The sequence below is a fragment of the Rhinatrema bivittatum genome, chromosome 2 (genome assembly GCF_901001135.1).
Source record: "Rhinatrema bivittatum chromosome 2, aRhiBiv1.1, whole genome shotgun sequence".
Lineage (NCBI taxonomy): Eukaryota > Metazoa > Chordata > Amphibia > Gymnophiona > Rhinatrematidae > Rhinatrema > Rhinatrema bivittatum.
Window position 1 is genome coordinate 421,228,350 of NC_042616.1, and position 25,582 is coordinate 421,253,931.

General features: G+C 48.7%; 1 protein-coding gene across 1 annotated transcript in view; it reads left to right on the top strand.

The window, feature by feature from the left end:
- Positions 1-13,978: 13,978 nt before the first annotated feature.
- The window catches only part of FAM227A (family with sequence similarity 227 member A), a 230,846-nt gene continuing 219,242 nt past the window's right edge, over positions 13,979-25,582 (top strand). The window contains exon 1 of the mRNA XM_029587120.1: positions 13,979-14,441. Coding sequence (XP_029442980.1) covers positions 13,979-14,441 — 463 coding nt within the window. The remainder of the gene's footprint in view (positions 14,442-25,582) is intronic.

Consider the following 25,582-nt stretch of genomic DNA (forward strand, 5'->3'; position numbering starts at 1 on the left):
GTTACTAATCGTGCCACTAAGGGTTGAGAAAGGAAGAATGCAGTTAATAGAACCTTCCTTGGAACGGAATGGAAGTCGGTTACATTGGCTCAATCTTCCTCAGACGACTCATTGGGCGAGGAAATAGGTTCCAATACAAAATGGGAAGATCGGGCAATGACAACAGTATTACCATCGACTGGAAACTCCTTTTTGTCTACAGCCTCCTCTTATCTGTCTTCTGTTCCTTTTTAAGACCCTGCTCAATCCCAACGAAACACTCGAAATCCTCGGTCGCGTGGATGCTCTCTACCCCCTCAGGTTCCACGAGTGACTCATATCACCCGTCAGCATCAAGACCCTTGGCAATAAATATAGTGAAACCTGAATTGGTATTTAACCTGTCATCCCATTCTCTTTCAAATGTAGAATTGAGGGTTTTGGAAAAGGGGTTATCATTTGTACTTACTGTGCCATATAATGATTTTGATTTACAAGTTCACCTGTATTGTTTCTTTAGAATGTTAAAATTGAAATCATTCTTCTCTAGCTCACCTTCCTCTCAAGATGGATCGATTGTTTATAAAAAAAATCCAGATGGATCCCTCCGGGCCCCATCAATCCGACCTTGGCTACATTTGAAAAGTTAGTTCGTTTTGAGGAAAGGCTGGTCATCAGATCCTTAGCAGATGATTCAAACATTGTGATCAAACCTGCAGACAAGGGGGAGGGATAGTAATTCTGAATAAAACTGCATATGTAGAGGTTACACGCCAATTATGTGATTTATCTTTCTACTGTCCCCTCTCCTCCGACCCCACTGCAACATTGAAAAACATCTTAAAAGAGCTAGTGCAAGAGGCAGTGGACCGTAGGTACATAACCACTCGGGAGGCTCAATTTTTGGTAGTCGATTTTCCGGTCATTCCGGTGTTTTATATCCTACCTAAAATTCACAAATCTCTGCAAAATCCACCAGGCCGTCCTATTGTGTCAGGGATTGGGTCTTTACTTGAACCTTTGTCCAAATTTGTTGATGTTTTCTTATGACCATTTGTACCCTGAATAGGTCTTTTGTGAGGGACACTACACACTTGATTTCTATATTGAGTAAGTTGACTATTCTACCTGGCCCGTGTTTTTTAGTTACGCTAGATATAGTTTCTCTGTACACCAATATTCCTCAGGAGGAGGCACTGATAGTTATTGAACATACCTTAAACCTCTGTACTGGTGCCCTCTGTGTATCCAGCTCTTTTTTGACTGAGTGAGCTCGACTGGCTCTTACTAAAAATTACTTTACTTTTGACTCCAATTTCTTTCAACAGATCAAGGGCACAGCCATGGGCGCACCATGGCTCCCAGTTTGGCATGTCTATATATAGCAGATTTTGAAGAGAAATTTGTATACCCATCTGACTGGTTCACACATATACATCTATGGCTATGGTATATAGATAATTTTTTTTGGTATGGCTTGGTACTGATGTACAATTTTTTCTTTTTCTGGACTGGCTAAATAATTGCAATGCCAATCTTCAGTTTAACTTCAATATTCATCCGAATCAGATACCTTTTCTTGATATTATTTTATTTTATTTATTTTATTTAGCAGGTTTTAATATACCGAGGTACAGCAGAAATCGCCTTCACTCCGGTTTACATTTACAACAACCTGTTACATTTAAAGCATTTTAACAATAGCTGAAACTGGTTCTGAACAGCAACTTAGTCCAAAAACAATATCTGCAATATAACGAGGTATATAATCAGTGTTCAAATCATGAGAGGGGGGAATTGAAAAAGGGGAGACTAGATAAGGTTTCAGTGAATCAAAATAATAGTCATTGGAAAGATATTGCATGCCTGAAGTGGAAATGCAATGGGTGGGGATTGTTTACTTATCCTATGCCATCTTTGAAAGTATGGCTGAATAGCCTTGATTTGAGTTCTTTTTTGAAAGATTTAATGTTTTTTTGTGAACTCAGGTGTTGAGGTAAAGAGTTCCATAATTTCGGGCCAATGATGGAGATGGCTCTGTTTCTTGTGGATGAAAGTTTGGCTAGCGGTAGTGATGGCACATCAAGGTGTAGTTTACTTGTTGATCTAGTTGTACGTAAAGACCTGTGTATATGTATGACATTGTCCAGGGCTGTGTTGTTTGCTTTATGAATGGCATTGTGTAGAATTGTAAGGACTTTGTATTCTATTCTTTTTTCTACTGGAAGCCAGTGTAGATTGTTGAGCACGGGGGTGATGTGGTCAGATTTCTTTTTACCAGTCAGGACTCTGGCAGCGGCATTCTGAAGTAACTGGAGTGGTCTTAAGGCCGTTTTTGGTAGTCCAATCAGGAGAGAGTTGCAGTAGTCAAGGCTGGTGAAAATGAGGGCTTGTAAAACGGTTCTGAATTCATGGAGGTACAGCATTGGTTTTAGGTGTTTGAGTATTTGGAGTTTATGGAAGAATTATGATTTCCCATAACTGTGATGGTGTCACTACTTCTATTTACCATAAAGAGACTGACCGCAGTACCTTATTATTCTTTGACAGTTTTCATCCACTCCTTTTGAAGAACAACAGTCCTACAGGCCAGTTCCTGAGACTGTGCCGGCTCTGCTCCTCCAAAACTGAATTTGTGTCACAAGCTAAGCAGATGTCTGCCTGGTTCAGTGAAAGGGGGTACCCCTCTAAAGTTTTGAAGAAGGCCTTTAAACAAGCACTATACGTGAACAGAGATTTTTTGTTTCTGCCACTAGATCGTTCCATGGAAGGTTGTATTAACTGCATTCTTCCTTTCTCAACCCTTAGTGGCACGATTAGTAACATTATACATATGCATTAGTATTCACTTTTACTTAATAACACCTTCACTAGTCCCCTTTGGTTCACCTACCATTGGGGTAAAAACCTTCGTGATATGTTGGTCCATTCTGAACACCGGTTTAGCACTAATCGATCTTATGCTTCAGGAGTGCACAAGCTGTGTGGTCACTGTTCTTTGTGCCCTCTTACATCCTCAATGTCATCTTTTATGCACCCGGTTTCTAAAAAAAATGTTTTCTTTATTTGGCACCTCAGATTGTACCTCCTCAGGGGTGGTTTATGTTATCATCTGCCCATGTCAGAAGTTATATGTGGGGAAAACATCTCGGATGATCAAGACACGCATCATAGAACATCGCTCTAATATAAAAAATCTCAGTGAAAATGCTTCCCTAGTTGATCACTGGGTCGCTTTATCTCATTCCCTTTCAGATTTAAAATTCTTTATGATTGATGTTGTTTCTCCTCTTCCCCCCCCCCCCTAGGGGGGGGGGGGGCAATTTCTCTGAAATTTTAATCAGGAAGGAGCAAAAATGGATTCATACTTTGAATAGTGTGACTCCACATGGGTTGAATAATGATTGGAATGGAGTTTATTTACCTGAATCTTGCCTGCTGTGATCTGATTGGCTATCCTTTTCCTTGTTGCTGATTGGTTGATGTTTTTCACGCCAATTCGGACAACGTTTAAAGTTCCTCTGTTCCCTTTACCAGTACGCCCCCTGTGAACTTTCATTGCTATGGAAATTGGTATGTTTTTCTGTATGTATCATTTCGGTTTCCCTATTTGTTTGGTCTCATTATAATGTAACTTGTTTTTATATCTATTTACAGATTGTTGTTAAAATTTGCTGTCCCTCCCGACGCAGCCTTTTGGCGAAACATGGGGTCTTTGTTGGGGGACCCTTTAAAGACGTATGTGTATACAGTGGAGTTGCCGTCTTATGAAATAGTTAACCTCGAATCACAAAATTTATGTGGATCATTAAATTCTTTCTGCACTTATCTTTTGTGTATTATTAATTCTGAGTACAGTCACAGCTCTCCATTGTTTTTTTGGATAATATTAAGGTGGCCAAATAGATAGATAAGGTGATGGTAAAAGCCAGAAGAATGCTTGGGTGCATAGAGAGAGGAAATACAGCAGGAAAAAGGAAGTGATATTGCTTTCATATGCTTCTGGTTAGACTTCATTTGGAGTACCATGTACAGTTCTGTAGACCTTCAAAAGGAAATAAACCAGATGGAGTCAGTCCAGAGGTCAGCTACTAAAATGGTGAATAGTCTTCATCACATAGTAAATGATGGCTGAAAAAGATCCAAGTGGTCCATCCAGTCTGCCCAGCAAGCATTTTGTATTTTTTTTAATTTTTATTTTTATATAGAATTTTTTTTCTTAGGATTGCCAGTCTGCGCAGGTTACCCCTGTTAACACATTACCCCTTTCTTTTGTCTCTATCCTTTAGCCAATAGGGATTCTCTGTGTTTGTCCAACGTTCTTTTGAATTCCATTACCATTCTTGTCCTTCTGGGAGGGCATTCCATGCATCCACTAACCTCTCTGTGAAGAAATATTTCCTGATGTTGGTCCTGAGTCTACCCCCTTGAAGTTTCCTATCATAACCCCTATTTCTGCAATTTTCTTTCCACTGGAAGAGGTTTGATTCCTGTGCACTACCTTGCAGGTATTTATTTCTGTATCATATCACCCCCCTCTCGCCTCTTTTCCAGGGGATGCATATTTAGGTTCATCAGTCTCATCTCATAAGTCTTCCGTTGCAGACACCACACCATTTTGGTCACCTTTCTCTGGACCGCTTCCATCCTGTCTCTGTCCTTTTTGAGATATGGCCTCCAGAACTGAATACAGTAATCCTGGTGCAACCTCACCAAAGAACCGTACAGGGGTATATTATCACCTCTGTTTCCTGTTGATTTTGCCTCTTTCTCTGCAGCCCAGCATCCCTTGGGCCGTAGCCGCCATCTTCTCACATTGCTTTGCTGCCTTCAGATTGTCAGACACACTCACCCCGAGGTCTCTTTCCTGGTCTGTGCAAATTCATCTTTCGCCGCCCCACCCCTGCCATCACATTCATCTCTTTTCGATTTCTGTACCCCGAATGCATGACTCTGCACTTCTTGACATTAAATCCCAGCTGTCAAACCTTCGACCACTCCTCAGGGTTTCTTAGATCACTTCTCCTTCAGGCAGGTCCACTCTGTTACAGATCTTAATGTCATCTTCAAAAAGTACAAACGTTTCCTTCTAACCCCTCCACAATATTACTCACAAAGATATGGAACAGAACTAGCGCCAGAACTGATCCTTGAAGCACTCCACTTATCTCTCTTCTCTCCTTGTATGGGAACAGACTTAAAGATCTAAACATGTATACCCTGGGGGACAGAAGGGAAAGGGGAGATCTGATAGAGCCATTTAAATGCCTCCAAAGATTAAAGGCATAGGAGGTAGGGTCTCTTTCGGCAGAAAGGAGACTCTAGAATGAGGGGCCATGGAATGAGAGTGAAAAGGGATAGACTCAGGAGCAAACTACTTCTTTACAGAGAGGATGCTGGATGTATGGAACAGTCTTCCAGTGGAGATGATGGAGACAAGGTCAGTTTATGAATTCAAGAAATCATGGGATAAACATAGAGGATCTCTGCGGGAGAGGAAAGGATTGTAAAGCTGAACAGAAGATTTGGATGGGCAGACTGGCTGGGCTGCATGGTCTTTATCTGCCATCATATTCTGTTTTTATAGATCATTGTAGAGTTTTTGCACATACATATTTTTTTGTTAGTCACAAAATGTACACAAGCTTTAACATTAAAGGATTATTGATCTTTCTACTTGTTACGGTTGCATCTAGGGCGGGTAATTTTCAACAGCCCATATAGGGCCACTTTGAAAATTCCGTGTTGTGTAGGTACATGCATGAACATATATGCAGGAAGTTACACCAGCTGCAGAATGGGTATAACTTTTTGCATGTATACGTACGTGCATACTTTTGAAACTGTAAAGTAAGCATGCAAATCCATTCCACACCCCAACTCTATCCCCTGGAGCACCTATTGTGAGTGTGGAGAAAAGTATGAATGTAATCAAATTATGCATGTATTTTACTCCGGATAATTTTTAAAAGCCAATTTATGCACATAATACACGGTTTCCTTTTCATCCTGCTTCACCAGTTCAGACATGTGGTTACGTCTCCCTACTAGCAGATGGAGGCAGAGGACATAGCTTCTTCCGTGAAATCATCACTGGTAATTACCAGGGTACATCTGCAGCAAAAATCCCCCCAGAAAAACAAAGCAGTATTCTTTGCCTCCAGCATATAGTAGGACATTCTTGTCTGGTGGAGCAGGAACTTGACTCCCAGGCTTTGGCTTTTGCCCAGCCTGGTGGAAAATTTTTGAGCAATTCTGTGTTTGTCAGCCTTTTTTGCTTTATTGACAGCAAACTGTGGGCCAAGCTTCTGGTGCTTCCCAGTTAATTGAACCCTGTGTAAGGCTCCCAGCCCCAGAGGAAGGATTTGGTAGAGCTTAGAGGTAGAAGCTTGTTCTTGGCTCAGGAGGAGCTTCTGTTTGAAATTGTCTTCCCCACTTTCCCCTTCTCCCTCTGACTTATTAAAGCTTTTTTAAAAAAAGAAAAAAAAATGGAGAAAGATGAGGAGCTCACCTGCTTCTACTGAAGCAAGCAACTGGAGGAAGGTAAGGCAGGCTACAAATTTCTGTAAATAAATTAATAAACAGGTCTCCAGTGAATGGAATTACCCCCATAGAAAGTGGTTATTGATGTTTAGCATTTTGATGTATTTATAACTTTGGTGAGAACCTTTCAACCATCTTTTCTCTCTACATTATACAAATATTAGTGGCTCACACACACTCACCCCTGCACCCTCCTCCTCATTACATCACTGCCTACCCACCCCCCAACACCTTTACTCCCTCACATATCCTATGTATTCCCTCCTCTCCCACCCCCTCCCATAACAGGAGGGGGAGGAGAGGGCTACAAGGTTCAAGGGAGGATTTGAGGTTAGTGAGGCATAGGAGAGGGTGAACGAGAGGAGAAGAGTGTAAAGGAGGGGAGAGGGGAAAGAGTGCCCCAGCCAAACATAACACGCCATCTCCACACCCCTTCCCCCACTGGCTGGGTTGGCAAGCGAAGCAAGCAGTGGCATAACTTCTAGTGTTATACTAACCTAGGCATTCACAGTCTTAAGCCTACAGTATTTACTGGAATTAATGCTCACTGTTAAGCCATTAACATTCATAGATATACCTTTACATTCCTTGCTGAATTCCTACCATATTCTGACAAGTGTCACAGGAGCAATTCTTCTCACAAGAAAAGAAATTTCACACAAGAATTAGGAGAAACTATGCTTTCTCAGTGTTTCTGGTATTTGCCAGGTAATTGTATCCTGGATTGGCCACTGTTGGAAACAGGATGCTGGACATGATGGACCCTTGGACTGACCCAGTATGGCAGCTTCTTATGTTCAAGAGAAGAGCCACTGAAGGACTCCAACTCAAGTGTGGTCTGATTTCTTTGCCAGTGATTGGAGCTACACATGTCACTACTGCCTGGAAACTTACCCTGACTAATATAAATGGCAGTGTCACAGTTACTTGGTGGAAAATTACGTGATTTCATTGAGAATTCGTGCGTAGTAAAATAACGTTCTGTGTCTGGTGTAGTTACCTCCGTATCAGGCCGATGTAATACTGTGCGCTTAGGCTAGCGTCTGTTTTTCTAACCCCGCGCACAGCCACTTCTCCTGGGCACCTGATGCCGAGGAGGCGCTAGGGACACACAATTTCCACTAGTGCCTCCTTGTTAACACCGCAGTTCATTAGCATACTGCATCATACACCTGGGAGAGGTGGATGGGCATGTTAGATAGCGGGTGCTCAATCATGAGCGCCCATTGTCGCTCACCCACATTGCATTGGCCTGTATGTGCCTGTGAGAGGCATTGGAGTGAGAGAGGAAATGGAACGTGATGGCCTACTCCTTCTCTGGGCCACTGTTATAGGGATCTTTTCATTACCTTTCTAGTGCTAGGGGCCATGGGATATCTCCTTTTCATCTAGGAAGATAGTAACAGGCTGATGCAATACCGTGCGCTGGCCGCAGCACACAGCTCAACATGCGATTGGGCGCATGTTTTAGATTAACGTCCATAACCCCTGATGCAAAACGGGGGTTAGTGGATCCAAAACGTGCATCCAACCAAGTGCATAGCTAATAGAGCTCATCACATGTAAATTTATATTAATGAGGCTATTAACTATTTCCCCCGATGCAAAAACAAAAATGTGCGCCCGACGCGCACATTTTTACCCTCAAAAATTAACGCCTGCCCAGGAGCAGGTGTTAATTCTTGAGGAGCCCAAAAAGTTTACAGAAAAGCAGAAAATACTGCTTTTCTATAGTTCCTCCAATTTAATATGGTGATACTAAGTCAGAGGAACTGCAAAAGGAGACCCCTCCCCCCTGCAAAAAAAGTGTGCCGGCAGTCAGGTTAGGAAAAGGGACGTTCAATTAATGTGCCAAAGTGCTCGAAAATAAAATTCAATTAATGTGCCAAAGTGCTCGAAAATAAAAAAGAAGTGATTCTGGGCCTCCCTTTTTGAACACCATCCAGAACAAGTCCCTTGGTGGGACTGGGGCATTTCCTTGCACCCAGCCTGGTCAGCACCATTTTTCAAAATGGTGCCAACCTGATCTGGCCTCAACTTTGTGATTGGGGCAAGGTTCATGGATCGGACCTAGGCCTCGTTGCCTAGGATCCACTTATGTTTTATTTAAGCACTTTGGGGGGTAGGGTGTGTAAGGAAGGGGCCCGGAATGACTTAATTTTATTTTTGAGCACTTTGGGGGGTGGGGGTGGGACTGTTGCCATGCAGGCATATTAATCTATTTTTTTTTACTTTTGGGCAGTCAGGGCCCCAGCACTTTCACTCGCTCAACCATTTCTTGAGCCGCAGGGCTTTTTTGTTTTTTCCCGGCCCTTTAAAGTGATGTCAGTCCCTTGAGATTGGGGCCGCCATTGCATTAAAGGGCCACTGGCTGTGTTCTTTTGTCCCGCAGTGTTTGGCCGCAAGACAAAAGAATGTGCCATATAACCACAATAAGTTTTCAGGGGAGGGGCCCCGACTATTGCGCCAAAACCCCTGCACGATAGTGGGACCCCCTCCCGCAAAAATACATTGCAATTCTAGCACCAAGTTAGCCAGATATGTTTATCCAGCAAACATTTGCTAGCTTCCCAGGGATTGAAAATTGACCTGTCAGTTTTTCACCAGGGATGAAAACCGGTGCTAAAATTGAACAGGGCTATTTATGCACATTATTGATATAGTGGGATAATGAGCTGAGAAGCTCATATCCCCCTGTATACAAAAGTATGCTAAATTTAGTTTGATCTGGCTACCAAATTACATTTTTTGCCATCTGAAGGAGTGGTGTTAAGGTTAATGTACATAGCAGGGCTGGCATGCTACCCTTCAGTTTTTTGTGTTTGCCTCTTTCCTGATATTTCAGCTCCCTGATTCCTCACTTCCCCCTTCCTGGCATCACAAGTCCCCTGATCACTGCTCTTCCCACCCTGTTGATAACACAAAACCCTTAATTCCACACTCACCCCTTCTGATTATCCTCCTCTTGGCATCACAGGTCCCCCTATCCTACACCCACTTCTTCTGATCCAGCCTCCTCTACCTGTTGTATGGATCCTTTCCGGGACTGGCAAGCCACCAGGAGGAAGACAGCAGCCTACCTTCGTTGTGCTGACTCACCTTCCTCTTCAAGATAGCGGTCTTTTGCTCTTTTTTAGTTTGATCACCATGTGCCCTGTACATGCTGGTAAAAGTGCAAAGAACCGAAGGCTGCCATTTTGAGGGCGAGCAGACAGGATGAAACTAGACTGCTCTTCTCCTCCTGCAGGCTTGGGAGGGTTAAAGTCAAAAGGGAACAGGTATTTGTGATGTTGATGGAGAGGGGATCAGAAGTAAAGGAAAGTTGGTTCTTACCTGCAAATTTTCATTCCTGTTGTACCAAAGATCAGTCCAGACTCCTGGGGGTTTGCATCCCTGCCGGCAGATGGAGACAGAGAAAGTTTTACTGACACTGCTACATAACTATGTGTGCCACCTGCAGTTCCCCAGTATTGCCTGTACCCAAGCATAAAAAACCCCATTAAAAACCATTAGAAATAGGAACAATATCACAAAATGTAAACAAAAAACTTATAAAAAGTCTGTATTGCATATCATGAAAACCTTGTATTCCATACCAATAAATCTAGCTGAGCAGACAACTCTCCACCTCCACAGATTGGGCGGGTTCTGGACTGATCTGTGGTACTACAGGAATGAAAATTAGGTAAGAACAAATTTTCCTTTCCCTGTACGTACCCAGATCAGTCCAGACTCCTGGGATGTACCAAAGCTACATACTTAGGGTGGGACCTGGAGAGTCGCGCTTGCAAAACACTCTTGCCAAAAGACCAAGACTCTGGATCCCCATATCTAGATGATAGTGCCTTGCAAAAGTATGTAGCAACTACCAAGTCACTGTTCTACAAATTTCCTGCGGTGAAACTAGCTGAGCTTACACCCACAAGGCCGCCTAAGAACTGTAGAGTATGCTCTCGAACCTTCAGGCACCTGACGCCCGTTGAGTATGTATGTCGACCCAATGGCCTCCTTGAGCCACTGCGCAATAGTAGCCTTGGAAGCCTGGGAACTTCTCTTTGAACTGCTCCATAAAACAAATAGATGGTCTGACCTCCTAAAATCATTTGTTACCTTGAGATTTCTCAACGAAGCCCTGCGGACATCCAAAAGCTTAAGCTTCCACCCATGAGGTGCGGAAGAGTCCAACTTCGGAAATGCTGGAGGCTCCACCGTCTGACTCACATGAAACGCCAAGACCAACTTTGGTAAAAATGAAGATACCGTTCGCAAAGACACTCCTGAGTTCGAGATCTGTAGGAACAGATCCCGACAAGACAAAGCCTGCAACTCAGAGATTCTCCTAGCTGAACAAATGGCCACTCGAAAAACAACCTTTAGGGTCAAATCCTTGAGCGTCGCTCTCTGAAGAGGTTCATAAAGTGCCCCACATAAACCTCTGAGGATGATATTAAGATACCAGGATGGACAAATTCTCCTCACCAGAGGGCACAAATTTTTAGCCCCCCAAAGAAACCTAACCACATCAGAATGAGAAGACAGTGTGCAACCTTCTACTTTACCTTGCAGACAAGCAAGAGCCGCTACCTGGTCCCTAGAGGGTTGAAAGCAAAGCCCTTGACCAAACCTTCCTGAATAAAAGACAAAATCTGAGACACCGAAGATTGTAAGGCCTGCACTCCGTTAGCGATACACCAGGACTGAAAAACCTTCCAGACTTTCAATACAACAAAGTAGTAGATGTCCGTCTAGCCTGAAGTAGAGTAGCAATAACCGCCTCTGGGTACCCACTACATCTCAATCGCCACCTCTTAAAAGCCAAGCTGCTAGACAAAAGCGAGCAGCCTGGTCTGAAAATATGGGGCCTTGCTGAAGAAGGTCTTGAAGATGACTAAAGCGTAATGGACTGTCCACAGCCAAGTTGACCAGATCTGCGAACCACTGCTGACGTGGTCACTCCGGGGCTACCAACACCACTTTGCCTGGATGCTTCTCTATCTACCGTAATACCTTGCTTATGAGAGGCCAAGGGGGAAATACATAAAGCAGAACCTCCTGAAGCCAGGCCAGCACAAGAGTGTCAACCCCCTCGGCCCTGTGCTCTTGTCTCTGACTGAAAAACCGAGTCACCTTTAGATCCTAATGGGGACAGCCCCTCTTCTCGCGGATGAGCTGTATTGCTGTCTCGGACAGCTCCCACTCCCCCGGATCTAATAAATCTGTGTCTTATGTTGCGTGTGCCGGCCCTGACAGGCCCGCGGTCCGACCCTCTCACCTTCCTTTGCCAAATCCAGCATCTTGTTCCACGTCTCTGGCGATGGTGGGCTGCCTGCTCCATCTTCGGGCCACCCCTGGTGCTCCAGCTACTGCAACAGGCCTTTCTGCTCCATGATGGACCTCTCCACGTGGTCTGCAGAGAGACGCTGCCATTCAGTGCCGTGCTTCTCCCTAGGTACGTGCACATCTCTGCTGTTTATGAAGGGCCCACGGCGGGAACTCGGCCCCGGCCCCGGATGATGACATCGCTGAAGCTCCGGTATATAAGGCCGGGCTCAGCTCCTGACAGTCGCCTTTGCAACAGGTCTCCACACTGGTCGTGTACTTCATTGCCTCCTGCTGATTCTCCTGCGTTCCTGGTTCCTGATCCCTGCGAGTTCCTGTTCCTGTTCTTCGTTCCTGCATTCCTGATTCCTTGCCTTCCTTCGGATTGACTTCCTGGACCTGATCTCTGCTTCGTCTGACCATGCCATTGATCTTCTCCTGGACTCGACCTCTGCTTCGTCTGACCACACCATTGATCGTCTCCTGGACTCGACCTCTGCTTCGTCTGACCACACCATTGATCTTCTCCTGGCCCTGACCTCCACTTTGCCTGACTACGCTACTGTTCCCTGTACATACCAGGATCATTCCAGACGGTGGGTTATGTCCCCTGTCCAGCAGATGGAGTCAGAACAGAATTCTGGGGGGGAGGTCCTATATTACCTCACCACCCTCGTCATCATCTCCAGTATCTTTCTGACTCCAGCAGATGCGAGTGGGGGAACCTGAGTTCCCCACAACTATACCTTATTTATAGGCTCTTTCTCACTTTTCTTTTAAGGGATCAAGTAAAAAAAAACAAAACGACAAAATTTCTTTAATTGGGAGAAGGTAAAAAAAAAAATAAAAAATTTTATTGACAGAACTGAGGGAGGGGTGATGGTTTTTTACCTCACTGGGGCTTGCTGACAGGCCCCTCTCTCTCTCTCTCTCTCCCTCTCTCTCTCTCTACTCCTCTCGCTGTTGGCAGGGGTAAGTGTTTCTTTTTTATTAAATTTCAGGTTACCTCAGTCTTGGTATATCTCAGCGTCTTCGTCAAAGTTTTTGACTGTGGGTGCATGCTGGTGGTCCAGCCTCTCCCCCACCTCCCCCTCACCCCCCCTCCCCCCAACGCTAGCGAGTCGACCTGTGGCCCCGCGAAGAACATTCCCCGGGGCCGCCGGCTGCCGGGAAGGGTGATACCCCAGCGGTCCCTCGGGTCGGCAGGGGGGGAGTTAGCTCTTTCGGAGCTGTTTTTCAGCACGAGGGAAGGTTTACCGCGCTCGTCCGCCCCCCCCCATCCCCTCATTGTTCTCTAATGCCGCGCCCGGCCGCTTGTGTTGCCTGCGGTTGGCAGGGGGTCAAAATCGCCAGGGAGGGGCGTTGCTCGGGCTGTCTTCCCGACGGGGAAACTTGCCCTACTGAGGGGGACGCCAAGGGAGCTTTGGACTGCGATTCAAGGAAACGGCAGGCCCCATTTTGATGTCAGACTCTGAAGCGGGGTTGTCAGAGGAGGACTCCCCGATTATTACCGCACCCCCTCCGAGGACACAGCTGACCATGGCTGACTCTGGGCACCGGGAGGGAGAGGCCTCGGGGGCCCCTCCCGGAGGTTTTTCTGCCTTCTCACCAGAGTTTGTTGTTTTAATGCACAAGGCCTTTCCTTCAGTGCAGGGATGCACCTCTGGATATACCTGTCCCCACTCCCCCGAAGTTGGTCTGTTTATCAGCACTGCAGGGAGGGTCCCCCTCTCAAGGGAATTCTCATCCGTCGGGTGATAGTCCTGGGCCCTCCAAGGATCCTTCAGGAGCACCTCGAGCTCCCGCTGGGTGTCCGGGGGAGGGGGGGGGGACCCTCCGGGAGACCCGTCGGGGGAGGATCCCACCTTGATCACCCAAGTGGAGGGAGATGATCCGAGGATTCTACGTATTTTTCAATCTGAAGAATTAGATGATCTGATTCCTCATATTTTGACGGAAATGGACATCGACCCCCCCCCCGGAACCGATCGGACCACAGCCAAATGTCAGGAAGGGAGATCCTCTTCTAGCGGGCCTACGGCCTCTGGCCAAGGCTTTTCCCACCCATCCTTCTTTTCTTCAACTCATTTCCCGGGAGTGGGATACCCCTGAGGCGACCCTCAGAGTTAGTAGAGCAATGGACAAGCTCTATCCACTGCCACAGGATTTTCTGGACATCCTCAAGGTTCCTGCCGTGGATTCGGCGGTATCAGCGGTGACCAAACACACCACCATACCGGTCACGGGAGGTACGGCTCTGAAGGACACTCAGGATAGAAAGTTGGAAGTCTACCTCAAGAGGATTTTTGAAGTTTCCGCACTAGGTATGCGAGCGTCTATTTGCAGTGCTCTGGCACAGAGAGCAGGTCTGCGCTGGGTACAGCAGCTGCTCACCTCACAGGACTTACCAGAAGCTGAGGCCCTACAGGCGGACCGGCTGGAAGCCGTGATGGCATATGGGGCGGATGCCTTCTATGATCTACTCAGAGTTCTTGCCCGCTCCATGGTAGCGGCAGTCTCAGCTCGGCGCCTGCTCTGGCTGCGAAACTGGTCGGCGGACGCATCCTCTAAAACTCGCCTGGGATCCCTCCCCTTCAAGGGTAAGTTTCTCTTTGGGGAAGATTTGGATCAGATCATTAAATCTCTGAATGAGAATTCAGTGTATAAGCTTCTGGAAGACCGTCCATGGTCCTCGAGGTTTTCCTCCTCTTCCTCTAGGTATCGATACAGGAATCAGCGGAGGACACGAAACACGCGTCAACAAGCTCCTCGGAACCCTGTCCTCTCGTTCAGGTTCCTGGAACCGGCCCTTTTCGAGGGCGCCGTCCCGGTAGGGAGGGACAGGGACGGGGTTCCTTCAATTCGTCCTCCAACAAGACAAACCAATGATGCCAGATGGACCCACGACCCGGTTCCCCGGCTGGGGGGTCGGATCGCTCTCTTTTACGGCGAGTGGGCCAAATTACGTCGGACCAGTGGGTCCTGGATATTCTAAAGCACGGCTATGCATTGGACTTTGTCCATCCTCCCAGAGACAGGTTCCTTTTCTCTCCTTGCGGATCCCGCTACAAGCAAGAGGCAGTTTCTTACACTCTCGACCGACTTTCCGCGCTGGGAGCGATAGCGCCGGTCCCTCCCTCCGACTTGGGTCGGGGTCATTACTCCATCTATTTTGTGGTTCCAAAGAAGGAGGGTACCTTTCGCCCCATCCTGGACCTCAAGATGGTGAACAGGTCCCTTCGGGTGCCCCATTTTCATATGGAAACTCTTCGATCAGTACTAGCAGCGGTACATCGAGGAGAATTTCTAGCTTCCTTGGATCTCACCGAGGCCTACTTGCATATTCCTATTCACAGGGATCATCAGCGGTACCTACGGTTCAAGATCATGGGTCGCCATTTTCAGTTCCGTGCCTTACCTTTCGGCCTGGCAACTGCGCCACGAGTCTTCACGAAGATCATGGTAGTGGTGGCAGCGGCGTTGCGCCGGGAGGGCGTCCTGGTGCACCCCTACCTGGACGACTGGCTCATACGAGCGAAGACATGGGACCAGGGTTGCCGAGCGGTCAGCAGAGTGCTTCGGATGCTCCGGTCGCTCGGGTGGATTGTCAATTATGCCAAGAGTCACCTTGTTCCTTCCCAGTCCCTGGATTTTCTGGGAGCACATTTCGACACAAAAGAGGGCATGGTGTTCCTCAAGAAGGAAAGGGCACAGTTTCTTCGCGATCAGGTTCTGAGAATCTCGGACCTCCGGGAGCCCACGGCGTGGGATTATCTCCAACTCCTGGGCACCATGGCCTCCACTATCGATCTAGTCCCGTGGGCTTTTGCTCATTTGCGGCCTCTTCAGAAGGCTCTACTATCCAGATGGAAGCCGGCCTCGCGGGATTACCAGATGGTCCTCCTGGTCCCGATAACTACCGTCAACAGTCTTCAGTGGTGGCTAGAACCCCGAAACCTAGCTCAGCGATTCTCTCTGGAGATGCCGGAGTGGATAGTGGTCACCACGGATGCCAGCCTTTCAGGCTGGGGAGCGGTCTGTCAGGAGAGTTCTCTGCAAGGCCGATGGACGGCGGAACAGGCCCGGTGGCCCATCAACCGATTGGAGACCAGAGCGGTACGCCTGGCTTTAAAAGGGTTTCTTCCTCGGCTGCGCCACAGAGCGGTCAGAGTCCTCTCCGACAATGCGACCATGGTGTCCTACATCAACAGACAGGGGGGGCACACGAAGTCTCCAAGTCTCCTTGGAAGCGGACAAATTAATGCACTGGGCGGAACGGCACCTACTGCGCCTGGCAGCCTCCCACATTGCAGGGGTGGACAATATACAGGCGGACTTCCTAAGTCTTCAACACCTGGATCCCGGGGAGTGGGAGCTCTCGGGGGAGGCGATGGATTTGATAGTCTCCCGATGGGGGTGTCCCCACCTGGATCTCATGGCCACAGCAAGCAATGCAAAAGCTCCGCGTTTCTTCAGCCGCAGAAGAGAACGCGGCGTGGAGGGAATCGATGCTCTAGTCCTGCCGTGGCCGCGGCATGTCCTACTTTATGTTTTTCCACCTTGGCCTCTTGTGGGGAAAGTGGTTTGAAGGATAGAGAATCACCACGGACCAGTGGTCCTCGTGGCGCCAGAGTGGCCTCGTCGTCCGTGGTTCGCGGATCTTCTTCTGGTCACGGAAGGCCCTCTACGTCTCAGCCACATTCCACGACTGCTCCGGCAGGGGCCCATATTTTTGGAGCAGGCCGATCGCTTCTGTCTAGCGGCCTGGCTTTTGAGAGGCGCAAACTGAGTGCAGAGGCTACCAGGAGGAGGTCATTTCGACTCTACTGCTAGCTCGTAAAAGATCTACTTCAGTAACCTATGTCCGAGTTTGGAAGGTCTTCGACATTCAGCCCACCAATGCGTCGGTACCGCAAATTCTCTCCTTCCTACAGGAGGGACTGGACCTGGGCCTCGCTTACAACTCGGTTCGAGTACAGGTCGCGGCTCTAGGCGCCCTCTTGCATAGTGGGGAGGGGTCGCGTCTCTCCTCCCATCCGGATGTGGGCCGTTTCCTTAAAGGGGTACGTCACTTGAAGCCTCCGTTACGTCCTCCTTGTCCGTCCTGGAATCTGAACTTAGTCCTGCGAGCACTTAGCGGTTTACCTTTTGAGCCCTTGCGAGTTTCCTCTCTTAAGGATCTGACCTTTAAGACTATCTTCTTGATGGCAATCAGTTCGGCGCGACGCATATCGGAACTGCAGGTGCTATCCTGTCGAGAACCGTATCTCCGTTTCACGGACGACGGAGTGTCTCTCCACACGGTTCCATCCTTTCTTCCCAAAGTGGTTTCGGCCTTCCACCTTAATCAGTCAGTAGAGTTACCTTCCTTTAAATCCAGCAAACCTAGGGATTTACGTATCTTGGATGTGAAGCGATGCCTATTGCGTTACCTGGAAGTTACAAATGAGTTCCGACTATCCAACCATCTCTTCGTCCTCTGGTCGGGACCCAGAAAGGGGCACATGGCATCCAAGACTTCTGTCGCTCACTGGCTGAAGGGGACGATTGCGTCGGCATATATTGGGGCCGGTAAGCAACCCCCTTTGGGGGTTAAGGCCCATTCCATTTGCGCGCAAGCGGCGTCCTGGGCAGAGACTAGCTCTGTTTCAGTCCAGGAGATTTGTAGAGCGGCGACGTGGAAGTGTCTCCATACTTTTGCGAGACATTATCGTCTGGATGTTTCCGCACTACCAGACGGTTCTTTTGGGGATCAAGTCATCCGAGCAGGGCTATCCACGGCCCACCCATAGGAGGGAAGCTTGGGTACATCCCACCGTCTGGAATGATCCTGGTATGTACAGGGAAAAGAAAATTATTCCTTACCTGCTAATTTTCGTTCCTGTAATACCATGGATCATTCCAGACACCCTCCCGTTAGTTTGGAGGATTTGACTAGGGTGGGCTACCTCTGCTCGACTGTACTCTCCTGATATTTCTGCTCGCCCTGGCACCCAGGGTTGTTTGTTCAGTATTTATGTGTTAGCAAGTTTTCTGTTGAGGTTCTCATTCTGGTTCTTTAACAGTTTAATTTTTAGTTCAATACAGTTACTTGATCCCTCTCTTCCTCTTGGGCTTGGCTTTGCTAGGCTAGATACTGGAGATGATGACGAGGGTGGTGAGGTAATATAGGACCTCCCCCCCAGAAATCTGTTCTGACTCCATCTGCTGGACAGGGGATGTAACCCACCGTCTGGAATGATCCATGGTATTACAGGAATGAAAATTAGCAGGTAAGGAATAATTTTCTTATCTTCTCCAAGCCCTGACCTCTGCTTTGCCCGACTACGCTACTGATCTTTTCCAAGCTCTGACTTTGCTTTGCCTGACTACGCTATTGATCTTCTCCGAGCTCAGACTTCAGCTTTGCCTTGCCACTGCTTCTTGATTACCACCAGCCCTGACTCCAGCTTGCTCTACGACGCCTCTACAGTCTGCGTCCTGGACTTGGCCTATTCAGGCTTCGGCCTGTTCTTGCTCGGGCACCCCCTATCTGACTTTGGTTCTATTGGTGCCCGGGACTCCGCCTCATCCAGTACAGACTTCCCAGCTTTATTGTTGCTGCCTCTGGGCTGACCTCTCTACACATCTATCGACAACGACATACGGAGGCTCACCTAAGCCCAGCCGGCCCTGGTACCCAAAGGCTCAACCCGCGGGGAATGAGGACGGGTATAGGTGAAGCACCAGACGGCCTCCGTCCATCAGTCCACTGTGCCTGCTGATGGTGGGGACCCGTAGGATCCTTCCTACGGGTAGAGCCAACCCCACCTTGGTCCAAGGGTCCACCTATGGCGCAACAACTTAGAAAATCTGCTTGGATGTTTTTGACTCCTGCGATGTGTGATGCCACTATCTGCTCCAAGTGTTACTCCGCCCAAAGAATTAGCTCCTGAGCCTCAGGGGCACTGCTCAACTCTTGGTTCTTCCCTGCTGATTGATGTAGGCTTCGGCAGTTGCATTGTCTGACAGTACCCTCACCAATTGACCTTGTATCAACAGCCGAAACGCAAGTAAAGCTAACAGCACTACTAGGGACTCTAACCAATTGAAAGACCAAGACACTTCCTTCACGGACCAACTGCCCTGAGCAGACTGCTGCTGACATACTGCTCCCCATCCAGAGAGACTGGCATTGGTAGTAAGAATTACCCAATCCAGCACCTCCAGATTGACACCACGAACTAGATTAGAAGTCAGCAGCCACCAAGACAGACTGTCCTATGCAGTACCCTCGAGAGGTAATGGAAGATGGAATTCCTCTGAGAGCGGATTCCACCAAGCCAACAGAGCTCTCTGCAGTGGTCTCATATGTGCAAAGGCCCATGACACTAACTCCAGAGTTGAAGCCATCAAACCCAGAACCTGCAAATAATCCCAGACTCTGGATACCAGTAACCCCAACAAGCGCTGATTTTGACTCTGCAACTTCAAAACATGTTCCTCTGTAAGAAACACCTTGCCCTTCCACGTGTTGAACTGAGCCCCCAGATATTCAAGGGACTGTGATGGTAGAAGGTGATTCTTTGCTAAATTCACCACCCAACCGAAAGATTCCAGAGTACTGATCACCTTCTGCACTGACCGGTGACAAATGTCCTCCGAATTTACCCTGATGAGCCAGTCATCCAGGTAAGGGTGCACCTGTTATGAACATTCCTGCCCACGGGTTTCCCCGCAAGCAGGCTCACTCACCCCATGCTGTCTTCAGCCGACACGGCAGGAAGCCGTCGTCGGCCTTCCCACACGGCCCGGAGGCCGCCCTGGAGTGTCTGCTGCCTTGCGGCCGGAGCCGCGGCCTTCTTCATCTCCCACGGGGCCCGGGACTGCTCCTGACGCTGTTTCCATCTTCGCGGCGCTAAGGCCGCATCCCCGGGCTGGCCCGGCGGCTGGAGCCGCCCCCAGGGCTCCCCGCAGCGGCTGGAGCGGATTCCACCATGCCGCTGTCCGCGGTCCTGCACAGCTCCCTGCTGCTCTCCTTAGGCGCCGGCGCGTGCCTCTCTTCTAGATTTAAAGGGCCAGACACAGGAAGTGTGCTGGCCCCACCTTGGGACTAATTTCCTGTACCAGCCCTATAAAGGGCTGCTTCGTCAGTCTGTTCTTCGCCTTGCATCGAGGTGGCTTCTCTCTGGAGGCACCTGCCTGCCAGAGCTTTTGTAAGGTCTTCTAGTCTTCATGGAGCTCCTCGTCTCGTCCGTTTGTATCATGTCAAGTCTTCGTGCCTGAGGTCCTTGTCCAGGTGTCCTGATCTTCATGTCCTGGTGTCTCGTCCTGATCCTCTGTTCCTGATGTTCCAAGTTCCGGCATGTCCTGTTTCTGTGTCTCGTCTTCGCTCTCGAGCCTTCTGGTCCGGTAGGCCGAGGGTCCCTCGGATGATGTGTGCCTGAGTGGACTAGCCTGCTGGTGGACGTCTGTCCTGTGCTCCTTAGCCGTCATGCCTCGCCAGCCATTGTGGAGCTCCAGGCGACTTATGGCTCCATCATCGTAGTTCTGCCGTGACTGGACTCTTTCCTGCATCTGTCCCATTCTTCTTGTGGTCCGTGACCAGCCTCTTGGGGCTGTGTAGGGTGCGTAGTGGACAGGGAGGTCAGCGACCAGCCCATTGGGTGTGCCCGTGAAGGTGGGCTGTGTAGGGCGCCCTGAGAGACAATGCAAATGTCCTCCCAGCCATAGTCAAGTTCCAAGTGCCTCGTCTGCGATGCCGCCTGCATCGATCCCAAGTCTCGTCTGCGATGCCGCCTGCATCGATCCCAAGTCTCGTCGTCAGTGATGCTGTGCACCAACTCAAGTTCCTGTGCTCTTGAGGCTTCCGTTCTATCTTCGTCTGTGGTGCCATTACAGCGACCCCAAGTCTTCTATGTCTTCATGTCAAGGCCCGTCTGCCCTCAACCTCAGGCCAGGCCTGCTGCTCCATGCTGCTCGCAGCAGGTCCAAAAGGGCCCGGAATGGTCAGAGGACCATTCAACTTCCTACATCCTCGGATGTTGGCCTTGGGAGCTTGCTGGCCTGGCGGAGGGTAGACCGTCTGCCATGCGGAGGCACCGACAACCCTTGGCTTGGCCCTGAAGGTCTGGGTCCGGGCTGAGGCCCATGGGCACACAAAAACACCCTGTTCACAACAGAATGCAAGGCCTTTCAAGGCCGTTCACAACAGCACCAGCACTCCTTCGCGAGATAACGCTGCTGCCGCTATCACCACTATCACCTTGCTGAATGTGCGAGGCGCCGTGACCAAACCAAAGGGAAGAGCCTGAAATTGAAAATGCTGACCCAGCACCATGAACACAGAAACCATTGAGGATCCAGCCGAATGGGAATGTGCAGGTAATCACTGGTGCAATTACCAACCTCAGGGTCTCCATCTGGAACCTTGGGACCTTCAGCACCATATTTACCCTCTTCAAGTCCAGAACTGGGTGGAAAGTGCCTTCCTTCTTTGGAATGACGAAGTAAATGGAATACCTTTCCTTGCCTTGTTCATCCTGAGGGACTGGAATCACTGCCCCTAACATCCGCAAATGGTCTAGTGTCTCTCGTACCTCACGTTGCTTTTCTAACGACCTGCAGGGGGAGACTAGAAACAAATTGCAGACGGGCCAAGCAAATTCTAACGCGTAACCGTCTTTTATTACACTGAGGACCCATTGATCCTGAGTAATTTTGGCCCACTCCCCATAAAACCACACTAAGCAACCCCCTATAAAGGGAATGGTGGAGTGGCCAGCCTTGTCTCATTGCAAGGACTTAGCCCTCATATTTCCACCCCCTCTGGAAGCTCTGAAGGGCCTCCGGCCTCCTCAAAAGGGCTGACCCTAGGACTGACCTTGGGGAGAGAACTGCCTCTGCGAACCTGAGGCTCCTCTCACTGGGCGAGACCTCCTAATGTCTCGAAAACGCAACCTAGTCTGAAAAAATTGCTTGCCTTTAGGCTTGTCCTCTGGCAACCTAGGCACCTTATTCTCACCCAGATCTTTCATCAACTGCTCCAGGTCCTCTCCAAACAAAAGACGACCCTTGAAGGGCAGATAACCCAATTGGGACTTAGACAACACATCTGCCGACCAGTTACGCAGCCATAACAACCGCCTGGCTGATACAGGGGATCCAATAATCCGAGACAAAGTTCTCACCAGGTCATATAAAGCAACTGCGATATAAGCCACCATTGCCTCTAAGCGCTCAGCTTTACCTGCCTCGTCGCCAGACTTCACCTGCCCATTCTGAAGCTGCTGCACACAATGCAGACAAGCTCTCTGCATGAAACTGCAACAGATGGCCACCCACAAGCTCAGGGCTGACACCTCAAATATCCTTTTGAGGTGGACCTCCAGCTTTCAATCCTGTACATCCTTCAAAGCCACGGAACCCGCGACCAGGATAGTCATCTTCCTTGTTACTACCAATACTGCAGCATCCACCTTTGGAAAGGAAAACAGCTCCAACGTCTGCTCAGGCAAAGGATAAAGCTTCACCATCACTCTCCCCACTTGTAAGCCAGTGTCGGAAGCACCTCACTCCTGATCCACCAGCTTCACCAACTTATGATATGGGAAGACCCTCGTTGAACCCCTAAGCCCATCCAGGATCGAGTCCGCCCTTACATGTTCGAGTCTTCTTGCGGAACCTTCAGCCCATGCTCCTCCAGCACCTGAGGAATCAAAGGCTCCAATTCTTTCCTACGGAACAAAGAACCACCTTAGGATCATCCCCCTCGGAAACTGGGATTCCCTCCGGATCATCTCTCAGAACCATGCCGGCTGCATCCGGATCAATCCCCTGGTCCTGCAACAGTAACGCCCCCAGATCCCCGGGAGCTCCCTCTGACACAACTGAGTCTTCCGACTCATCACTGGCCAGATTAGGACCCAGCAAACGCTGAACCAACAAAGGCCACTTATTCTGGGGCTGCCCAGGTCTGGAACCTAATCCCAGACTCTCGGAAGTTCGAGACTAGGTCCCCAGCCCTGCTTGCTGAGCTAAATAAGCCTCATGCAGAAGTAAAACAAAATCTGACGAAAAAGGCCGAGAAGCAGCAGGCAGCTGAATGGACCCAGCTATAGAGGGCCCAGCCATAGGCAGATCTGAAGCCTCTACCCCATCTGCCCTCCCCTACTTCTCCACAGGGCTCACATGGACTGGGTAAAGCCTCAGTGGAAATTCTGCCCCCCACCATAGGCGCGGACAGCACCACATGATAACCCAAAATGGCCACCATTCCCGCGGCGATGGAGACAGATGCCCCAACCCACTTCGAACCCCGGCATGCAGGGACAGCCACCACGGGAGACCTACTACTCTTCTTCGCAGCTACCGGGCCATTGGACAGCCCTTCTCCACCCGAAATGCAAGCCGCACACAGACCAACATGGCTCAGATGCACCAGCACCAAGCCACGCACCATGATGGATTTCGATAGGAAAACCCCCTTATTGAGCCCGTGACGCACCAACAATTCGGGAGAGGCAGAAAAAAAACCCTTTCCCCTTGCTGCCAACCTCACAAAGGCAGAGAGCTGTTCCTCAAATCACCAAGGCCTTACCTCTGTCTGGCTAGACCTGCCTCTTGCGCTTTTTTTTTTTTTAAACTTTAATAAACTTTAACCAAAATCTTCCTCAGCATGGAACACAGGAAGATCAGCCAAATTCAACCAAAAAGAGAGAAACTGAGAAAATCAGCCGCCCTGAGCCCACAGCTGCCTTAGGGCCTCGTGAAGGGAAGGGATCTGGATCACCTGATTTACATCCCATGGACAATGGAGCAAGCATACAAAAAGGTGACTGACCTCCAGCTTGTCCACCTCAGCCAGACAGGGAAGGATCCACAGGGACCCAAAAACCCCTGGGAGGAAGGTTCACAAAATCAAAGTACTTTCCAGATTGCAGAACTGCAGGTTTTACACCATTCACCATCTGTTGGAGACAGGGAAATACTGAGGACTGCAGGTGGCACATGTAGTTATGTAGCAGCGTCAGTAAAACTTTCTCTGTCTCCATCTGCTGGCAGGGATGCAAAACCCCAGGAGTCTGGACTGATCTGGGTAAGTACAGGGAATCAGGGTTCAGTGATGCTAGGGGAAGAGATCGGAAGTGGGGAGGGCAGAGAGGCCCCTCATGGCTCTCCTATGAACCAGATTAATTATCAGGCTTAGGTTAATTTTCCTTCATGTTCACTGGCCATTAAACTGTGGGCCAGTTACTGTGAAGGAAAAGGTAAATATAATTCCAAGGACAATTTTCAAGGGAATTTTCCAGGTTACCAAGCAGTTCCTCAGGTAAATTATTCAAGTTGATAATTCTCTCCCTCAAGGTCAAACATATATGCACTATTTCACAATGCACATATTTTTGCATGCAGTGAGAAGGAGCAGGCCTGGGGGCAGGATAAGAGTTGGGAGGAGAAACATTTCCTTTAGAAAATTAAGCTTTTCAGATCTGCGGATTCAGAGCACTTTAAAATGAGCCCTCTTATGCAGTGGGCCTTGTGCTTAATCCCAATTTAGTACATGCATGGAACTCTCTCTGAAGAGAGAGCGGTTTTAAGTGGTGTACCGCAAGGATCGGTGTTGGGACCGGTCCTGTTCAATATCTTTGTGAGCGACATTGCGAATGGGATAGAAGGTAAGGTTTCTCTTTTTGCGGATGACACTAAGATCTGCAACAGAGTGGACACGCTGGAAGGAGTACAGAGAATGAGACGGGATTTAAGGAAGCTGGAAGAGTGGTCGAACATATGGCAGCTGGGATTCAATGCCAAGAGGTGCAGAGTCATGCATATGGGGAGCGGAAATCCGAATGAACTGTATTCGATGGGGGGAGAAGGGCTGATGTGCACGGTGCAGGAGAGAGACCTTGGGGTTTAGTGTCTAATGATCTGAAGTCAGCGAAACAATGTGACAAGGCGATAGCTAAAGCCAGAAGAATGCTGGGCTGCATAGAGAGAGGAATATCGAATAAGAAAAGGGAAGTGATTATCCCCTTGTACAGGTCCTTGGTGAGGCCTCACCTGGAATACTGTGTTCAGTTCTGGAGTCCGTATCTCCGAAGAGACAGAGACAGGATGGAGGCGGTCCAGAGAAGGGCGACCAAAAAGGTGGAAGGTCTTCATCGAATGACTTATGAGGAGAGATTGAAGAATCTAAATATGTACACCCTGGAGAAAAGGAGGAGCAGAGGTGATATGAATCAGACTTTCAGATACTTGAAAGGTTTTAATGATCCAAAAACAACGACAAACCTTTTCTGTCAGAAAAAAATCAGCAGAACCAGGGGTCACGATTTGAAGCTCCAGGGAGGAAGACTCAGAACCAATGCCAGGAAGTATTTCTTCACAGAGAGGGTGGTGGATGCTGGAATGCCCTTCCGGAGGAAGTGGTGAAGACCAGAAATGTGAAAGACTTCAAAGGGGCGTGGGATAAACACTGTGGATCCATAAAGTCTAGAGGACATGAATGAATGTGGAAAAAAGGATTTGCATTCACAAAAAAGCAGGGAGTAGCTTGCTTGTTACGGCAGTTACTACCCCAAACCAAATAAGCCTGATACTTCACCTTCAATGCATATCCAGCATAGCTCTCTGCTTCAACGGCAGGGGAAAAAGTCTGATACTTCACGCATATCCGGCATAGCTCTCTGCTTCAACGGCAGGGGAGAAAGACTGATACTTCACGCATATCCAGCATAGCAGTCTGCTTCAACGGCAGGGG